The 17436-nt window shown below is 45.6% G+C and overlaps 1 protein-coding gene across 1 annotated transcript in view; it reads right to left on the minus strand.

Moving 5' to 3' along the window:
- The window catches only part of LOC129699288 (1-phosphatidylinositol 4,5-bisphosphate phosphodiesterase beta-1), a 660784-nt gene that overhangs the window by 489974 nt on the left and 153374 nt on the right, over positions 1–17436 (minus strand). The window contains 1 exon segment of the mRNA XM_055638950.1: positions 17021–17089. Coding sequence (XP_055494925.1) covers positions 17021–17089 — 69 coding nt within the window.

Genomic DNA, 17436 nt, shown 5'->3' on the forward strand with positions numbered 1-17436 from the left:
GTACCCCACTAGTCACTGCCTGCCATTGTGAAAAGGACCCGTTTACTCCTACTCTTTGCTTCCTGTCTGCCAGCCAGTTCTAATACTGAACCCCCAATACCGTGTGCTTTAAGTTTGTATACTAATCTCTTATGTGGGACCTTGTCGAAAGCCTTCTGAAAGTCCAGATATAACACACCCACTGGTTCTCCCTTATCCACTCTACTAGTTACATCCTCGAAAAATTCTATAAGATTCGTCAGACATGATTTACCTTTCGTAAATCCATGCTCACTTTGTCCAATGATTTCACCACTTTCCAAATGTGCTGTTATCCCATCTTTAATAACTGATTCTAGCAGTTTCCCCACTACCGACGTTAGACTAACTGGTCTGTAATTCCCCGTTTTCTCTCTCCCTCCCTTTTTAAAAAGTGGGGTTACATTAGCTACCCTCCAATCCTCAGGAACTACTCCAGAATCTAAAGAGTTTTGAAAAATTATCACTAATGCATCCACTATTTCTGGAGCTACTTCCTTAAGTACTCTGGGATGCAGCCTATCTGGCCCTGGGGATTTATCGGCCTTTAATCCATTCAATTTACCTAACACCACTTCCCGGCTAACCTGGATTTCACTCAGTTCCTCCATCTCATTTGACCCCCGGTCCCCTGCTATTTCCGGCAGATTATTTATGTCTTCCTTAGTGAAGACAGAACCAAAGTAGTTATTCAATTGGTCTGCCATGTCCTTGTTCACCATGATCAATTCACCTGTTTCTGACTGCAAGGGACCTACATTTGTTTTAACTAATCTTTTTCTCTTCACATATCTATAAAAGGTTTTGCAGTCAGTTTTTATACAATTTTTGTAGTTCATCCATGCAGTCTTTAAATGTCTTCCATTGCATATCTACCGTCAACCCATTAAGAATCAATTGCCAGTCTATCTTGGCCAATTCACGTCTCATACCCTCAAAGTTACCTTTCTTTAAGTTTCAGGACCCTTGTTTCTGACTTAACAATGTCACTCTCCATCCTAATGGAGAACTCAACCATATTATGGTCACTCTTGCCCAAGGGCCCCGCACAACAAGACTGTTAACTAACCCTGCCTCATTACTCAATACCCAATCTAGAATAGCCTGCTCTCTCGTTGGTTCCTCTACATGTTGGTTTAGAAACCTATCCCGCATACATTCCAAGAAATCCCCTTCCTCAGCACCCTTGCCAATTTGATTCACCCAATCTATATGTAGATTGAAGTCACCCATTATAACTGTTTTACCTTTGTTGCACGCTTTTCTAATTTCCTGTTTGATGCCATCCCCAACTCCACTACTACTGTTAGGTGGCCTGTACACAACTCCCACTAGCGTTTTCTGCACCTTAGTGTTTCGCAGCTCTACCCATATCGATTCCACATCCTCAAAGCTAATGTCCTTCCTTTCTATTGCGTTAATCTGCTCTCTAACCAGCAATGCTACCTCACCTCCTTTCCCTTTCTGTCTATCCCTCCTGAATATTGAATATCCCTGGATGTTCAGCTCCCAGACTTGGTTACCCTGGAGCCATGTCTCCGTGATCCCAACTATATCATAGTCATTAATAGCTATCTGCACATTCAACTCATCCACCTTATTACAAATGCTCCTTGTATTGAGACACAAAGCCTTCAGGCATGTTTTTACAACACTCTTACCCCTTATACTATTATGCTGAAAAGTGGCCTTTTGATTTTTGCCCTGTATTTGCCTGCCTGCCACATTTCACCTTGCTACCTATTGCTTCTGCCCTCATTTTACACCCCTCTGTCTCTACGCTCACACATTTAAGATACCCTTTCCCTTTAACTCCATCCTCAACTATCCCATTCGACACCCTACCCCCGTCATTCAGTTTAAAACCACCCGTGTAGCAGTGGCAAACCTGAATGCTGGTCCCACACCTGTTAAGATGCAATCCGTCCCTTTTGTACAGTTCCTCCTTACCCCAAAACAGATCCCAGTGATCTAAGAATCTAAATCCCTGCCCCGTGCACCAGATGTGCGGGGATCGCTAGTCGGCGCGGACTCGGTGGCCCAAAGAGCCTGTTTCCGCGCTGTATCTCTAAACGAATTCAAACTGAACTATTCCCATACTAAGCACAATCGCCCCAGTTAGTGAAGTGAGCACTGAGCAGCCCTCCGATTAGACGATCCATCATGCATTCGACCCACTAGATACAGGAAAGTCTCAAAACTCCCCATTGACACTGGGTAATCTGTGGAATTCCCTGCCACTGAAGGCAGTGCAGGCCAATTCACTGGATGTTTTCAAGAGAGAGTTAGATTTAGCTCTTAGTGCTAATCAAGGGATATGGGTAAAAAGCAGGAACGGGGGTACTGATTCAGGATGATCAACCGTGATCCCATTGAACGGTGGTGTTGGCCCGAAGGGCCGAATGGACTACTCCTGCACCTAATGTCTATTGTCTAGACTCCTACACCTTTTTTCTATATTTTCTTTGTTTCCAAAACTCCTCTGGCCTCTGTGGAGCAATGAAAATTCAAATTGGCTTTTTTTTTCTCCTCTTGTTTGATTATCTCCTAAGCTGCGAGGCCTTTATTGCATTTCACTGGAATGGAAAATGCCTTAACTTCTCAAACATTTAGTTTTAACTGAGTTTCCATCCATCCATTTCATTACCATTCAGTGGAAGTATTTATAATAATAACTGCTTGAAAATCAATCATACATGTCATCATATTTTCTCGTTTAAACGCATCAATTTGAGTTAAAAGCATAGATTTTTTGTTAAGGCTTCATACCTTTTCCTGAAATCAAACAGCGTTCATTCGGAAACCCAGTTGTCTATTTTTGAGTGTGATTCATCCTTTAATGCCTGCCTGACACGATTTCCATGCCGAGACAAAAGGAACTGCAGATGCTGGAATCTTGATCCAAACACAAAAGCGCTGGAGTAACTCAGTAGGTCAGGCAGCATCTGTGGAGGAAATGGATGGGCGACATTTTGGGTCGGCATTCTTCTTCTTGGTGGTGGCCGATAAGGAAAAGGGGAGATGCAACGAGACCTGGGTGTCATGGTACACCAGTCATTGAAAGTAGGCATGCAGGTGCAGCAGGCAGTGAAGAAAGCGAATGGTATGTTAGCATTCGTAGCAAAAGGATTTGAGTATAGGAGCAGGGAGGTTCTACTGCAGTTGTACAGGGTCTTGGTGAGACCACACCTGGAGTATTGCGTACAGTTTTGGTCTCCTAATCTGAGGAAAGACATTCTTGCCATAGAGGGAGTGCAGAGAAGGTTCACCAGACCGATTCCTGGGATGTCAGGACTTTCATATGAAGAAAGACTGGATAGACTCAGCTTGTACTCGCTAGAATTTAGAAGATTGAGGGGGGATCTTACAGAAACTTACAAAATTCTTAAGAGGTTGGACAGGCTAGATGCAGGAAGATTGTTTCCGATGTTGGGGGAGTCCAGAACAAGGGGTCACAGTTTAAGGATAAGGGGGAAATCTTTTAGGACCGAGATGAGAAAAGCGTTTTTTACACTGAGAGTGGTGAATCTCTGGAATTCACTGCCACAGAAGGTAGTTGAGGCCAGTTCATTGGCTATATTTAAGAGGGAGTTAGATGTGGCCATTGTGGCTAAAAGGATCAGGGGGTATGGAGAGAAGGCAGGTACAGGATACTGAGTTGGATGATCAGCCATGATCATATTGAATGGCGGTGCAGGCTCGAAGGGCCGAATGGCCTACTCCTGCACCTATTGTCTGTTGTTTATCGTATAATAAAATATACCGTAATTAATTAACGATAGTGGAGACACTGCACAGCTAAACGTCATTCAACAAATCAACTCCAGGCATTGACATCAGTGACAAACACACAGACATTTGTATCCAATCATCAAACCATAATTCTCTTTTTTTTGTTGTGAATAAATTGAGTGCAAGTTTTATCCACTTACATCCTAATGACATTTCCCACAACAAGAATAACAGCATTAAGGTATTTCCGGAGCTCGAGTTGACTTGTTGAATGACGTTTGGCTTTGCAGTGTCTCCACATCGCAGCGACTTGTTCAGTCAGTTAAGGGGAGGGGGGCAAGATTTAATGGGAACCTGAGGGGGTCAACATCCGGTGAGCATTTGTCGGCACTGGGCCTCTACTCGCTGGAGTTTAGAAGGATGAGGGGCGGGGGGGACCTGATTGAAACGTACAAAATAGTGAAAGGCTTGGATAGAGTGGATGTGGAGAGGATGTTTCCACTAGTGGGAGAGTCTAGGACCAGAGGTCACAGCCTCAGGAATTAAAGGTCGTTCCGTAAGGAAGGAGATGAGGTGGAATTTCTTTAGTCAGAGGGTGGTGCACCTGTGGAATTCTTTGTCAAGTCAAGTCAAGTTTATTTGTCACATACACATACAAGACGTACAGTGAAATGAAAGTGGCAATGCCTGCGGGATTGTGCAAAACAACAGAACAACAGAACAGAACAGAACCAATATTTACATTTAAAGAAAAAGACACGACAATATTTACGCCCTGGTGAGATCAGAGTTTACAGTCCTGATGGCCTGTGGGAAGAAACTGCGTCTCATCCTCTCTGTTTCCGCAGCGTGACAGCGGAGGCGTTTGCCTGACCGTAGCAGCTGGAACAGTCCGTTACTAGGGTGGAAGGGGTCCCTCATTATCCTGCTTGCTCTGGTTCTGCACCTCCTGGTGTATAGGTCCTGCAGGGGGGTGAGTGTAGTTCCCATGGTGCGTTCAGCCGAACACATTACTCTCTGCAGAGCCTTCCTGTCCTGGGCAGAGATGTTCCCAAACCAGATTGTGATATTTCCGGCCAAGATGCTTTCTACAGCCCCAGAGTAGAAGCACTGAAGGATCCTCAGAGAGACTCTGAATTTCCTCAGCTGCCTGAGGTGGTAAAGGCGCTGCCTTGCCTTTCTCCCCAGTGTGGCAGTGTGTGTTGTCCATGTCAGATCCTCTGTGATGTGGACTCCCAGGCATTGCCACAGGAGGATGTGGAGGCCAAGTCAGTGGATAACTTTAAGGCAGAGATAGATAGATTCTTGATTAGTGCGGGTGTCAGGGATTATGGGGAGAAGACAGGAGAATGGGGTTAGGAGGGAGAGATAGATCAGCCATGATTGAATGGTGGAGTAGGCTTGATGGGCCAAATGGCCTAATTCTGCTCCTATCACTTGCGAACATAAACTTTTTTTTACAGAAAGGTTATGGAACGTGCTGCCATAAGAGGTCGTTGAGGCTGGGACTATCACAATGTTTAAAACACATTTGGACAGGTACATGGATAGGACAGATTTAGAAGCATATGGGCCAAACGCAGGCAGGTGGGACTAGTGTTGATGGGGCATGTTGGTCGGTGTGGGCAAGTTGGGCCAGAGGGCCTGTTTCCATGCTGGTTAATTGGCTTTGGTAAAAATTGCCCTCAGTGTGTAGGATAGTGCTTATTTTAGTTTAGTTTAGAGATACAGCAGGAAAACATGCCCAGTTGCCCATAACACCTGGCGAAAATCCATGCAGGTCAATAGACAATAGACAATGTGCAGTAGGCTATTCGGCCCTTCGAGCCAGCACCTCCATTCAATGTGATCATGGCTGATCATCCACAATCAGTACCCTGTTCCTGCCTTCTCCCCATATCCCTTGACTCGGCTCTACCTAGCTCTCTCTTAAAAGTATCCAGAAAACCGGCCTCAACCGCCCTCTGAGGCAGAGAATTCCACAGACTCACAACTCTCTGTGAGAAAAGTTGTTTCCTCGTCTCCGTTCAAAATGCCTTACCCCCTATTCTTAATCTGTGGCCCCTGGTTCTAGACTCCCCCAACATCGGGAAAATGTTTCCTGCCTCTAGCATGTCCAAACCCTTAACAATCTTATATGTTTCAATAAGATTCCCTCCCTCATCCTTCTAAACTCCAGAATGTACAAGCCCAGCCGCTCCATTCTCTCAGCATATGACAGTCCCGCCATCCTGGGAATTAACCTTGTAAACCTATGCTGCACTCCCTCAATAGCAAGAATGTCCTTCCTCAAATTAGGGGACCAAAACTGCACACAATACTCCAGGTGTGGTCTCACTAGGGCTCTGTATAACTGCAGAAGGACCTCTTTGCTCCTATACTCGACTCCTCTTGTTATGAAGGCCAACATGCTATTCGCTTTCTTCACAGCCTGCTGTAGCTGCATGGTTACTTTCATAGGCTGATGAACAAGGATCCCCAGATCCCGTTGTACTTCCCCTTTTCCCAAATTGACACCATTTATATAGTAATCTGCCTTCCTGTTTTTGATACCAAAGTGGATAACCTCACATTCATCCGCATTAAACTTCATCTCCATGCATCTGCCCACTCCCCCAACCTATCCAAGTCACGCTGCATTCTCATAGCATTCTCATTCTCATTCGGATGCATCAGTGACATGAAAAATGATCGGCGATGGTTTCAAGGACAATGCATGAGTTTAGTTCAGAGATACAGCGGGGAAACAGGCCCTTCGGCCCACCCAATCACGCACCGACCAGCGATCACCCCGTACACTAACGCGATCCTACACACACTAGGGCCAATTTACGCTTATACCAAGCTTTACGTCTTTGGAGTGTGGGAGGAAACCGGAGCACCCGGAGAAAACCCACACAGGTCATGGGGAGAACGTGCAAACTCCGTACAGGCAGGTCAGGATCAAACCCGGGTCTATTGTCGTTGTGAGGCAGCAACTCTACCGCTGCGCCTCCACGCCGCCCTGTCCAAAATGATTTTCTTTTTAAGCGCGGAAAAAATCTCATTATCTGTAAATCCATTGACTGCTTTACTACTGTATAATGCCTGGGTAATGGATTTATCACTCTATACATCATAGATTTATGGTCTCCAGTTTTCTTTCCCTGCGATACCCTATCATTAGACCAGATAACGCCCCTTACACCAGCACAGAAAGATTCCTATATGAAAGGCACGGCAAACCGTCTCCGAACTGCAGCCATTGTGCGGAAAAATAAAATCATAAGTATTACAAGTGATTCATCCACGTGATAGCCGATTACAAATCAAAACAGCGCATCAAGAATTTTGATGCTTCAGTTTCAGGGATACAGCATGAAAACAGACCCTTCGGCCCATCGAGTCTGTGCCAACCAGCGATCCCAGCACTATCCTACACTAGCACCATCCTACACGCACTGTGGACAATTTACAATCTTTACCGAAGCCAATTAACCTGCAAACCTGCACGTTTCTAGAGTGTGGGAGGAAACCGGAGCACCCGGAGAAAACCCACACGGGTCACGGGGAGAACGTACAAACTCCGTACGGGCAGCGCCCGCAGTCGGTATCGAACCCGGGCCTCTGGCGCTGTAAGGCAGCAACTCTACTGCCGCGCCACCGTGCTGCCTCATGACGGCCACTCTGAATGTGTTAATACAGAGAGGTAAATTCCTTCATCTTCATTAGCGCTTGGAAATCGAACCACATTTGTCACAAAAAATCCGACCTCAGTAGAGAAAAATATAATAATGCCCTTGGATAGGTCGAGACCCTTCTTCAGACCCTGAAACGTCACCCATTCCTTCTCTCCAGAGATGCTGCCTGTCCCGCTGAGTCACTCCAGCATTTTGAGTCTATCTTTGGTGTGAATCAAAGATCCTACAGCGAGCAAGATGGTCCACTCGACGAAAAAGACGTAGTACGGTCATGGGCAGATTCATGGGTAATTTTCGGCCCCATTTCCGTAACCGGCTTCCGTCTCCGCACCAAAGATCCCGTAGGATACTAGTGCGGAGACGGAAGCCGGTTACGGTAACATCCTCGTAAAAATAAAAATTCTTTGGTAAAAACCTTCTCCTCATTTTCAGAATTATCATTTATTAACACAAACTGTTCCCCCGCAACGTTGATTACACTGCGAGTCGGGTCGGGTCGGGTCGGGTTACTGAAATGGATGAAAAAAAGGCCCGCATTCCACTCCGTTGCGTATTACAAGTCAGCCCTTTTGTATTTAGCAAGAGTGGTCTATCTTGCTCCGCTATAGAATCTTTGGTGTGACCCAGCATCTACAGTTCCTTCCAACACATAATCGCTTCCTGTTTAACCCATCTATTTCAACAGTAGGTGTTTGAATCCTTTCAAAGCCAATCAACGAAGTAAAATAAAATGCCCTCGAGCTCCTATTAAATATCCACTTTACCTTAAGCCTCTTCTTGTTCTCGATTCACCTACTCTGGGAAAAAGACTCTAAAAGTCTTTCTCTTACCTTAAAAATAAACTTTTAGACTCTAAAACTCTAATCATTTTGGGCTTCCTTACAACCTTGTCCTTTTCCGTAGTAAATAAAGTGGAGAAATACTCATTCCACATCTCGCCAAATCTCTTGTGGCTCAACTCATGGATGACTGTTGATCCTTAAAGCATCCTGTTCTCTCTCCCTGGTTAGTGGTTTGCTCATAATACACGTGTAGAATCTCTTTGGATCTCTTTGGATTCTCCGTGACCTTGCCTGACAGGCTAATGTCGGTGAAAGACCGCGGGGGGAGACGGCAAAGCTGGGAGTCCACAGATCACTACTACAGGTCCACCACCACCCTTGGCCCAACCTCGGCCCAACGGAACGGGAACTTTCTGCCCGGACCGCTGAAGTGGGGGGAGGGGGCGCGAGATGCCGGCCTGCAAAGTCGGCCTCGGACGTCGGCGATGGGACTAGATCTGCCGGGTCGGAGTTCCAGAGCCTCGGCCTTACGGGGGCAAATTCTGATCGGCCGCGGAAGTCCCGATGAGGTCGAAATCGACCCCCTCACCCGGCCTGGGCGACACATTTTCGGGGGTTACTTCCCCGGGGGGTAGATTTCAAGCGCTCTCTGGTAATTTTGTCCGGATTAAAGACTGACCATGCAGACTGGAGACCAGCAGCCACCAGATTGACCCATCTTGGCAGCCACGTTCACAGTAGATGGAGATGTAGAGGTCGGCATCAACTTTGGAATTGGTGAAGCTGTGTCAGTCTTCAGACGAATGCAGCCAATATGGTCCAGTGGCGGGATATACAAGATGCTAAAGTCAAGCTCCACCAGTCCGTAGTCCTCACTACGGCCGTCTCTGCCAGTGAAGCATGGAAAACCAATGTGAAGATGGAAAATAAATTGGATGCATTTCCAACGCTGATCCAACGCTGCTTGAGGAAGATCCTGAAGACTAGCTACAGGGACCCCATCACAAACGAGGAGATCTACCGGGAAGCTGCAACATAGTCTCTCAGCCAGGACATAGAGGAACGTAGGATGAACTCTGCAGGACATGTACTCAGAATGTCACCAGAACGTGCACCTACGATAGCAATGACACGGCAAGCTGACGGAAGAAGGAAAAGAGGCTGACAAAAACTCACATGGAGGCGAACATTCCAGAAGGATTTCGAATCCCGTGACACAAGCCTATCGAGAGTGGAAGACGTCACACATAACCGAACATAATGGCGAAAACTTACTGCCAGATGCACTCAACAGTGTGGGAGGAACTACGTCTGTCTTTATTCTTGTCATAGAGGGAGTACAGAGAAGGTTCACCAGACTGATTCCTGGGATGTCAGGACTTTCATATGAAGAAAGACTGGATAGACTCGGCTTGTACTCGTTAGAATTTAGAAGATTGAGGGGGGATCTTATAGAAACGTACAAAATTCTTAAGGGGCTGGACAGGCAGGAAGATTGTTCTCGATGTTGGGGGAAGTCCAGAACAAGGGGTCACAGTTTAAGGATAAGGGGGAAATCTTTTAGGACCGAGATGAGAAAAAAAAATTCACACAGAGAGTGGTGAATCTGTGGAATTCTCTGCCAGAGAAGGTAGTTGAGGCCAGTTCATTGGCTATATTTAAGAGGGAGTTAGATGTGGCCCTTGTGGCTAAAGGGATAAGGGTGTGTGGAGAGAAGGCAGGTACAGGATACTGAGTTGATGATCATATTGAATGGCGTTTGCAGGCTCGAAGGGCCGAATGGCCTACTCCTGCACCTATTGTCTATGTTTCTGTTTCTATGTTTCTATGGCTAAATCTCGTAATTTTGTCCGGATTAAAGGAGGTGCCAGACCACCAGTTGGGTAAATCGGGTGGACCTGCACTAACTAAAGAGTCGGGATCGAATGCAGACATTCAGCAAATATCAGCCGCAAACCAACAATGATTGGCTTTTAACTCAACAAGAAAGAAATTATAGCAAGGCAGAAAATGCTGGAGTAACTCAGCGGGTCAGGCAGCATCTCTGGAGAGAAGGAGTGGGTGACGTTTCGGGTCGAGACCCTTCTTCAGACTGAGAGTCAGGGGAGAAAGAGACACAGAGATATAGACGGTACATTATATCGTATATTACAAGGTGAATAAATGATGTGGGGAAGTTCAGAAGATCGGGCACAGCCTCAAGTAATACAAGACTCCAGTGGCCAGTTTTAATTACATCTGACAACTAAACCGGCCAGGACAATCTGTAAATACCGACATAACATGCAGTTAATCTTAACTGCCTCTGTTGTCGACAATACATCTCCGGGCAGAATAATATGATAGAAACTTGCGACAAAGTTGAATTCTTTTTTTCAATGTGCAATCTGCTAAACCTCCACCCTGAATTGAGAAATAAATCAAGATGTAGTCATTAGCAGGCAATCTATCCCACCTCAAGTCGGTTCAGCATGTTTCACATTCGAAATGGAATTATTGGAATAGGTTTTTCCCCCAAGAAGCTCGTCAATGTGACGTGGGAAGTGCTTGGAGGTTCCATTAACAACTGTTCCTTTGGTGATGTGATTAGCCATGCTATTAATTAACTGCTTCAGCAATTAGAGTCATATCCTTTCAGTTCAGTGAGAGGGATGTCTCTGCATGGATCAGCGTTGATCGGGACCCGAGGTGAAGTGACATTGGCGAGTTTAGGCTTCAGAGATACAGCGCGGAAACAGGCCCCTTGGCCCACAGAGTCCGCGCCGGCCAGCGATCACCCCGTACGCTAGCACTATCCTACATACTGCGAACAATTGGGCGGCACGGTGGCGCAGCGGTAGAGTTGCTGCCTCTCAGCGCCAGAGACACGGGTTTGATCCTGACTACAGGTGCTGTCTGTACGGAGTTTGCACGCTCTCTCTGTGAGCGCGTGGGTTTTCCCCGGGTGCTCCGGTTTCCTCCCACACTCCAAAAGCGTACAGGTTTGTAGGTTAATTGGCTTCGGTAAGGAGAGTAAATTGTCCCTGGTGTGGTAGGATAGTGTGTGGACTTAGTGAGCCAAAGGGCCTGTTCCCACAATGTAGCACTAAAGTAAACTAAATTTACAATTTTCACCGAAGTTGAACGTACAAACTCCGTACAGACAGTGGTCTGGATCGAACCTGGGTCTCGGGCGCTGTAAGGCAGCAGCTCTGCTGCTGCGCCACCGTACCGCCATTTCTCAGAGCAATAAATATATATGGGTTTCTTAATGCATACTCCACATCGCCAGGAAGCGAGTGGGTAAGATCATCTCTGACCCCTCTCACCGTGGCCACAAACTCTTTGAATCACTTCCCTCTGGAAGGCGACTCCGGACTGTCAAAGCTGCCACAAGTAGTAGCTGCACTCAATAACCAAAAATCTGTAGCCTCCTTTTGGTCTGGTATTTTATATTATTCACATGTTTAATCAATAATGTTTTATTATTAATGTTTAATGTTTTATATGTCACTGTATGTCATGTTGTCACTTGCGGTCGGAGCACCAAGGCAAATTCCTTGTATGTGAATACTTGGTCAATAAACTGATTCATTCATTCATTCATACATTCAATCATTCATTCATTCATTCATTTTTGCTTTTCGGCTTGTGAAAGTCTATCTCATTTAAGGCCATAAGTGATAGGAGCAGAATTAGGCCATTCGGCCCATCAAGTCTACTTCGCCATTCAATCATGGCTGATCTGACGGGGACTTGATCAGCATGGGTGTCAAAGGTGACGGGGAGGAGGCAGGAGAATGGGGTTGAGCGGGAAAAGTAGATCAGCCACGATTGAATGGCAGAGCGGACTCGACGGGCCGAATGGACTAATTCTGCTCCTGTGACTCATGCACAGAGTGATCAAGTGTTAAAAAAGAAATGCGGAAAACCAACACGGGGGAAAACTAGCACCAGCTTCTTTGAAATGTCACAACATGTCAATATTCTCACATTCCTCGCCATCGGCTACTATTAACTCGAAACACTCAGTGACATGCAGCAGGATCGTAATTCATCTGTACAGCACAATCACTGGACAAGAATGATGATTAACAAGCGCAAGGAAGTGCTGGATAGATGATAGGATCTCAAGCAAGAATTTCATTGTCCTATCTGGGACACATGACAATAAACTCTCTTGACTCTTGACTTGGATCATGAAGGGATACGGAATGAACAGTCATCAGGCAACTGGACTAGGCTTGGCTTGTATTCACTGGAGTTTAGAAGGATGAGGGGGTGATCTTATAGAAACATATAAAATTATAAAAGGACTGGACAAGCTAGATGCAGGAAAAATGTTCCCAATGTTGGGCGAGTCCAGAACCAGGGGACACCGTCTTAGAATAAAGGGGAGGTCATTTAAGGCTGAGGTGAGAAAAAAACTCTTTCACCCAGAGAGTTGTGAATTTATGGAATTCCCTGCCACAGAGGGCAGTGGAGGCCATGTCACTGGATGGATTTAAGAGAAAGTTAGATAGGGCTCTAGGGGCTAGTGGAGTCAAGGGATATGGGGAGAAGGCAGGCATGGGTTATTGATCGGGGACGATCAGCCATGATCACAATGAATGGCGGTGCTGGCTCGAAGGGCTGAATGGCCTCCTCCTGCACCTATTTTCTATGTTTCTATGGTTCTATGTTTCTATGGACCATCCTACCAACAACTGGAGGGCAGTCCTGAGCTACTATCCACCTCATTGGAGACCCTCGGACTATCGTTGATCGGACTTTTACTGGACCTTATCTTGGGCTAAACGTTATTCACCTGATCATGTACCTGTTCGCCGTGAACGGGTCGACTGTACCCCTGTATCGTCCTTCTGCTGACTGGATAGCACGCAACAAAAAGATTTTCACTGTACCTCGGTACACGTGGCAATACATGCAACCACTGAGATTTTGCTCATCACTTCGAGCCAAGTCAGGGATGGGCTTCGGGAAATATGGTGTGTTTGGTTTAAATGTAAAAAAATGTGTGTGTAGGATAGTATTCGTGTGCGGGGATCACTGGTTGGCGGGAACTCGGTGGGCCGAAAGGCCTGTTTCCGCGCTGTATCCCGAAACTTTCTCTATAGCACCCAGAGAAGGCCACCCATAGCCCAAAGTTGCCCAAACTTTAAATTTGCCCACGGAAAAATGATGAGACTTATTGTCGTATATGTTGTTTTGAACCAGGGGCCACTGTTTAGTCCAGAATCAGCGGCCACAGTTTAAGAATAAGGAGTAAGCCATTTAGAACGGAGACGAGGAAACACTTTTTCTCACAGAGAGTGGTGAGTCTGTGGAATTCTCTGCCTCAGAGGGCGGTGGAGGCAGGTTCTCTGGATGCTTTCAAGAGAGAATTAGATAGGGCTCTTAAAAATAGCGGAGACAGGGGATATGGGGAGAAGGTAGGAACGGGGTACTGATTGGGGATGATCAGCCATGATCACATTAAATGGCGGTGCTGGGTCGAAGGGCCAATTGGCCTGCTCCTGCACCTATTGTCAATTGTCTATTGAAGTGCTAAATATTTGGGTGGGGTGGACATTAGAACTTTTGTTCTTCCTGGACCATGAAGAGAAACTGAAAACGTAAGCACTTGAGACTTTGCATAAGACCAATTACTAGTAGAACACAACGTACTTGTGCTGTATAAAAACCTCAGGTACATGGATTGGACAGGTTTGGAGGGATATGGACCAAACGCAGGCATGTGGGATAAGTGTAGAAGGGGCACGTTGGTCATAAGGTGTGGGCAACTTGGGCTGAAAGGGCCTGCTTCAACGCTGTATGATTCTATAAGAAAAATATGCCAGATTTGGCCATGGTATGATCAGGACAAGCCTCAACTCAGGGGTAAAAACACACGTTCCACTTCTAAGCCCCCTTTAAAATTGACAAATGTGGTAACTCCGTCTGGTACCATTGGCAAGGGAACAGCAGAGGAAACGAATTCCAGGAGACTGTACACTTCTTGTCTGGGATAATTGTGAAATAGTCCACCATCCATGAAGGATTCGACCAAGATCTTACACGCAATAATACGCTGTATTATAGTCAAGTCAAGTCAAGTCAAGTCAAGTCAAGTTTATTTGTCACATACACATACGAGATGTGCAGTGAAATGAAAGTGGCAATGCTCGCGGAACAACAAAACCACCAAACAAATTATAAACACAATCATAACACACATATTATTTTACATAATAAATAATAGAAGGAAAGACGTTCTGTACAGTTAGTCCCTGGTGAGAAAGGCGTTTACAGTCCGAATTGCCTCTGGGAAGAAACTCCTTCTCAACCTCTCCGTTCTCACTGCATGGCAACGGAGGCGTTTGCCTGACCGTAGCGGCTGGAACAGTCCGTTGCAGGGGTGGAAGATGTCTCTCATGATTTTGTTTGCTCTGGAGTTGCACCTCCTGTTGTATAGTTCCTGCAGGGGGGTGAGTGAAGTTCCCATAGTGCGTTCGGCCGAACGCACTACTCTCTGCAGAGCCTTCTTGTATTCTAGTGCGAGCTGGATGTTTACATCATATATTGCTGACCCATCTCTCCCTCTTAAAGGGCCTGTCCCACTGTACGAGCTAATTCAAGAGTTCTCCTGAGTTTCCCCTTGATTCAAACTCGGAGATTTACGGTAATAGCCGCTCGTAGGTACTGGGGTCTCTCGTGGACATTTTTCACTGTGCTAACAAAACTTCACGAGCTATTGCGTTTCCCGAGTACCTGACGTTAGCGTTACGAGCCGCTAGACTGCCACGAACTCCGACTTAGCCGCTACGTACATTCTACGCACTTACCACGAGTTTGATTTTTTTTTAAAACTCGAGAGAGAGCTCTTGAATTACCTCGTACACTGGGACAGGCCCTTGACCCCACTCCCCCGCCTTCTCCCCACAACCCCCGTCACCCCACTGCTAATCAAGAATCTGTCAATCTCTGCCTTACAAAATATCCATTGGCTTGGCCCCCACAGCCTTCTGTGGCAAAGAATTCCACAGATTCACCACACTCTCCATCTCCTTCCTGAAGGAAAGCCCTTTAATTCTGAGGCTGTAACCTCTGGTCCTAGACTCTCCCACCCAGTGGAAACATCTGAAGAAGGGTCTCGATATTTTTAAGGCAATTTATTGATTTGAACGAGTGTCAAGGGTTATGGGGAGAAGGCAGCAAAATGGGGTGAGGAGGCAGAGATCAGCCTTGATTGAATGGCGGAGTGGGCTTGATGGGCTGAATGGCCTAATCCTACTCCTATGACTTGTAAAGTCTAACGGCTAAAGGGAACACAGTGGATGTCATGTTTTAGCTATCCAATATAATTGCAGTGGCATGTTCTATACCAAGGGTGGGGAACCTGTGGCCTTAAGGCCACATGCGTCCTTCTAGGCCATTAAGTGCGGCCTTTTGAATGAATCCAAATTTTGTAGAACAAATCCCTTTATTTTTATTAATATGTTTTTGTTTGTCGTTTATTAATTTTCATTTTTATCTTAAAATGAACGTATATAAAATACCAAAGAGTAAAAGAAGATTCAACTAAATAATCCTCCCCAACAGACGTCCATATTTAATACATTAGTAAGTCATGAGGCTATTTTAACACCAGTTATGCTCACGTTTTAGTTCTAATGTGACTCTAGAATGTACATTAACTTTGACATGCACGAAAACTGCTTGCTTGTTTTTCAACCACTTATTGCTGCGAATCTACATTCTCCTACCTAACCCAAATCAAGACGCCCTTAAGGCCAAAAATGATGGATACCCATCTAGAAGATCATCTGAAACTGCGTACCTCCATGTTGCACCAAATATTCAAATGCTTTCTCACAAAAAGCAGTCACAGCAAAGTCATTAAAAGGTTAATTAACTTTAGAATTAACACATTTTTTTCATTTTCTTGACGTTAGTACATAGTAGTTAGATTTTTACAAAATAATGTACATTTTGAAGTATATCTAATTGAAGTTTCTTGGATGCGGCCTTATTAGATTACAGCTAACTTAATGCGGCATTCCAACATTAAAAGGTTCCCCACCCCTGTTCTATACCTTGCATGTGTCGCAAGGAGAATGGGCAAAGTGTACCATTGGTACTCCAGCTATGCACGAACTGAGCCCCAGTTCAATCTCCACCCACGAACAACGGTTCAGCCACTTGCTTAAGTGACAGCCACCACTTCAGACCAACACCCGGTTACAACAGCGATTTTGAGACATGGCCGCAAGCATCGGTCCAGCTCTCGAAACCCTCTGCTCTCAATCCCTGCCAACACAACCAGTGGCACCGCGAATCATGGCACTAGCTAGGCGGAAGAGGGCTTTGTCCGAGCCAGATGCTTGCCCCTTTACCGGGGGCTTGTATAGTATTTATTTTATTACCTGTAACATAGCTGTTCGATGATTTTGTAACATGATGGTGGGTATGTCACCATGGTTTTGTTTTTTTTAATTTTTGTATCATGTTGAAATTAAATAAATTATTTATTGATACCAAAAAAAAACAAAAAGAAAAAAACACTCTAGTGGCGAGAAGCAATAGATCAACGTTCAACCAAGCACAAGATGCCAAAGCACAACCACAGTGAGAGCCCACAGGCAAGGGTGTCCACAAACTTGGGACAACTTATTCATCTTAGCCATTCAGTAATCAGACAATGGAAAGCATCGCAAATCTTGACCAATTTTCTTAAAACCGTCGCAAGTACGGGCGTACGTTGCTTAAGACTTCAGTCGGAGGATCTGAAGAGTGAGAGAGAGAGAGAGAGGCACAGTATTTCTGGGAGCCAGTGCACACAAGGCCTACCTTGGGATTTCTTGCGTATTTTCCAGTCCTGGCATCTTTGACGAGGCTGATTTCCAACAGGTCTGTCTCCTGTGAGCGAGATAGCACAAAAACACAAATAACAAGCGTTAAGGAACACGGTGGAGGTTTTCACGGCAGAGAGGAATAGATTCTCGATTAATACGGGCATCAGGGCTTATGGGGAGAAGGCAGGAGAATGGGCTTGGGGGGAGAGATAGATCAGCCACGATTGAATGGCAGAGTAGATGTTATTGAATGATGAGACCCACACACAGAGGTATAGTAAAGACAGACTAATCTACAGACTTGATGGGCCGAATGGCCTAATTCTACTCTAATTTCTTATAGCCTGATGACAACTGATGTGTGGATTCATCCTAGTTCAGTTCAGTTTAGTTTATTGTCACGTGTAACGA

The sequence above is a fragment of the Leucoraja erinacea genome, chromosome 8, assembly GCF_028641065.1.
Source record: "Leucoraja erinacea ecotype New England chromosome 8, Leri_hhj_1, whole genome shotgun sequence".
Taxonomy (NCBI): Eukaryota; Metazoa; Chordata; class Chondrichthyes; order Rajiformes; family Rajidae; genus Leucoraja; species Leucoraja erinaceus.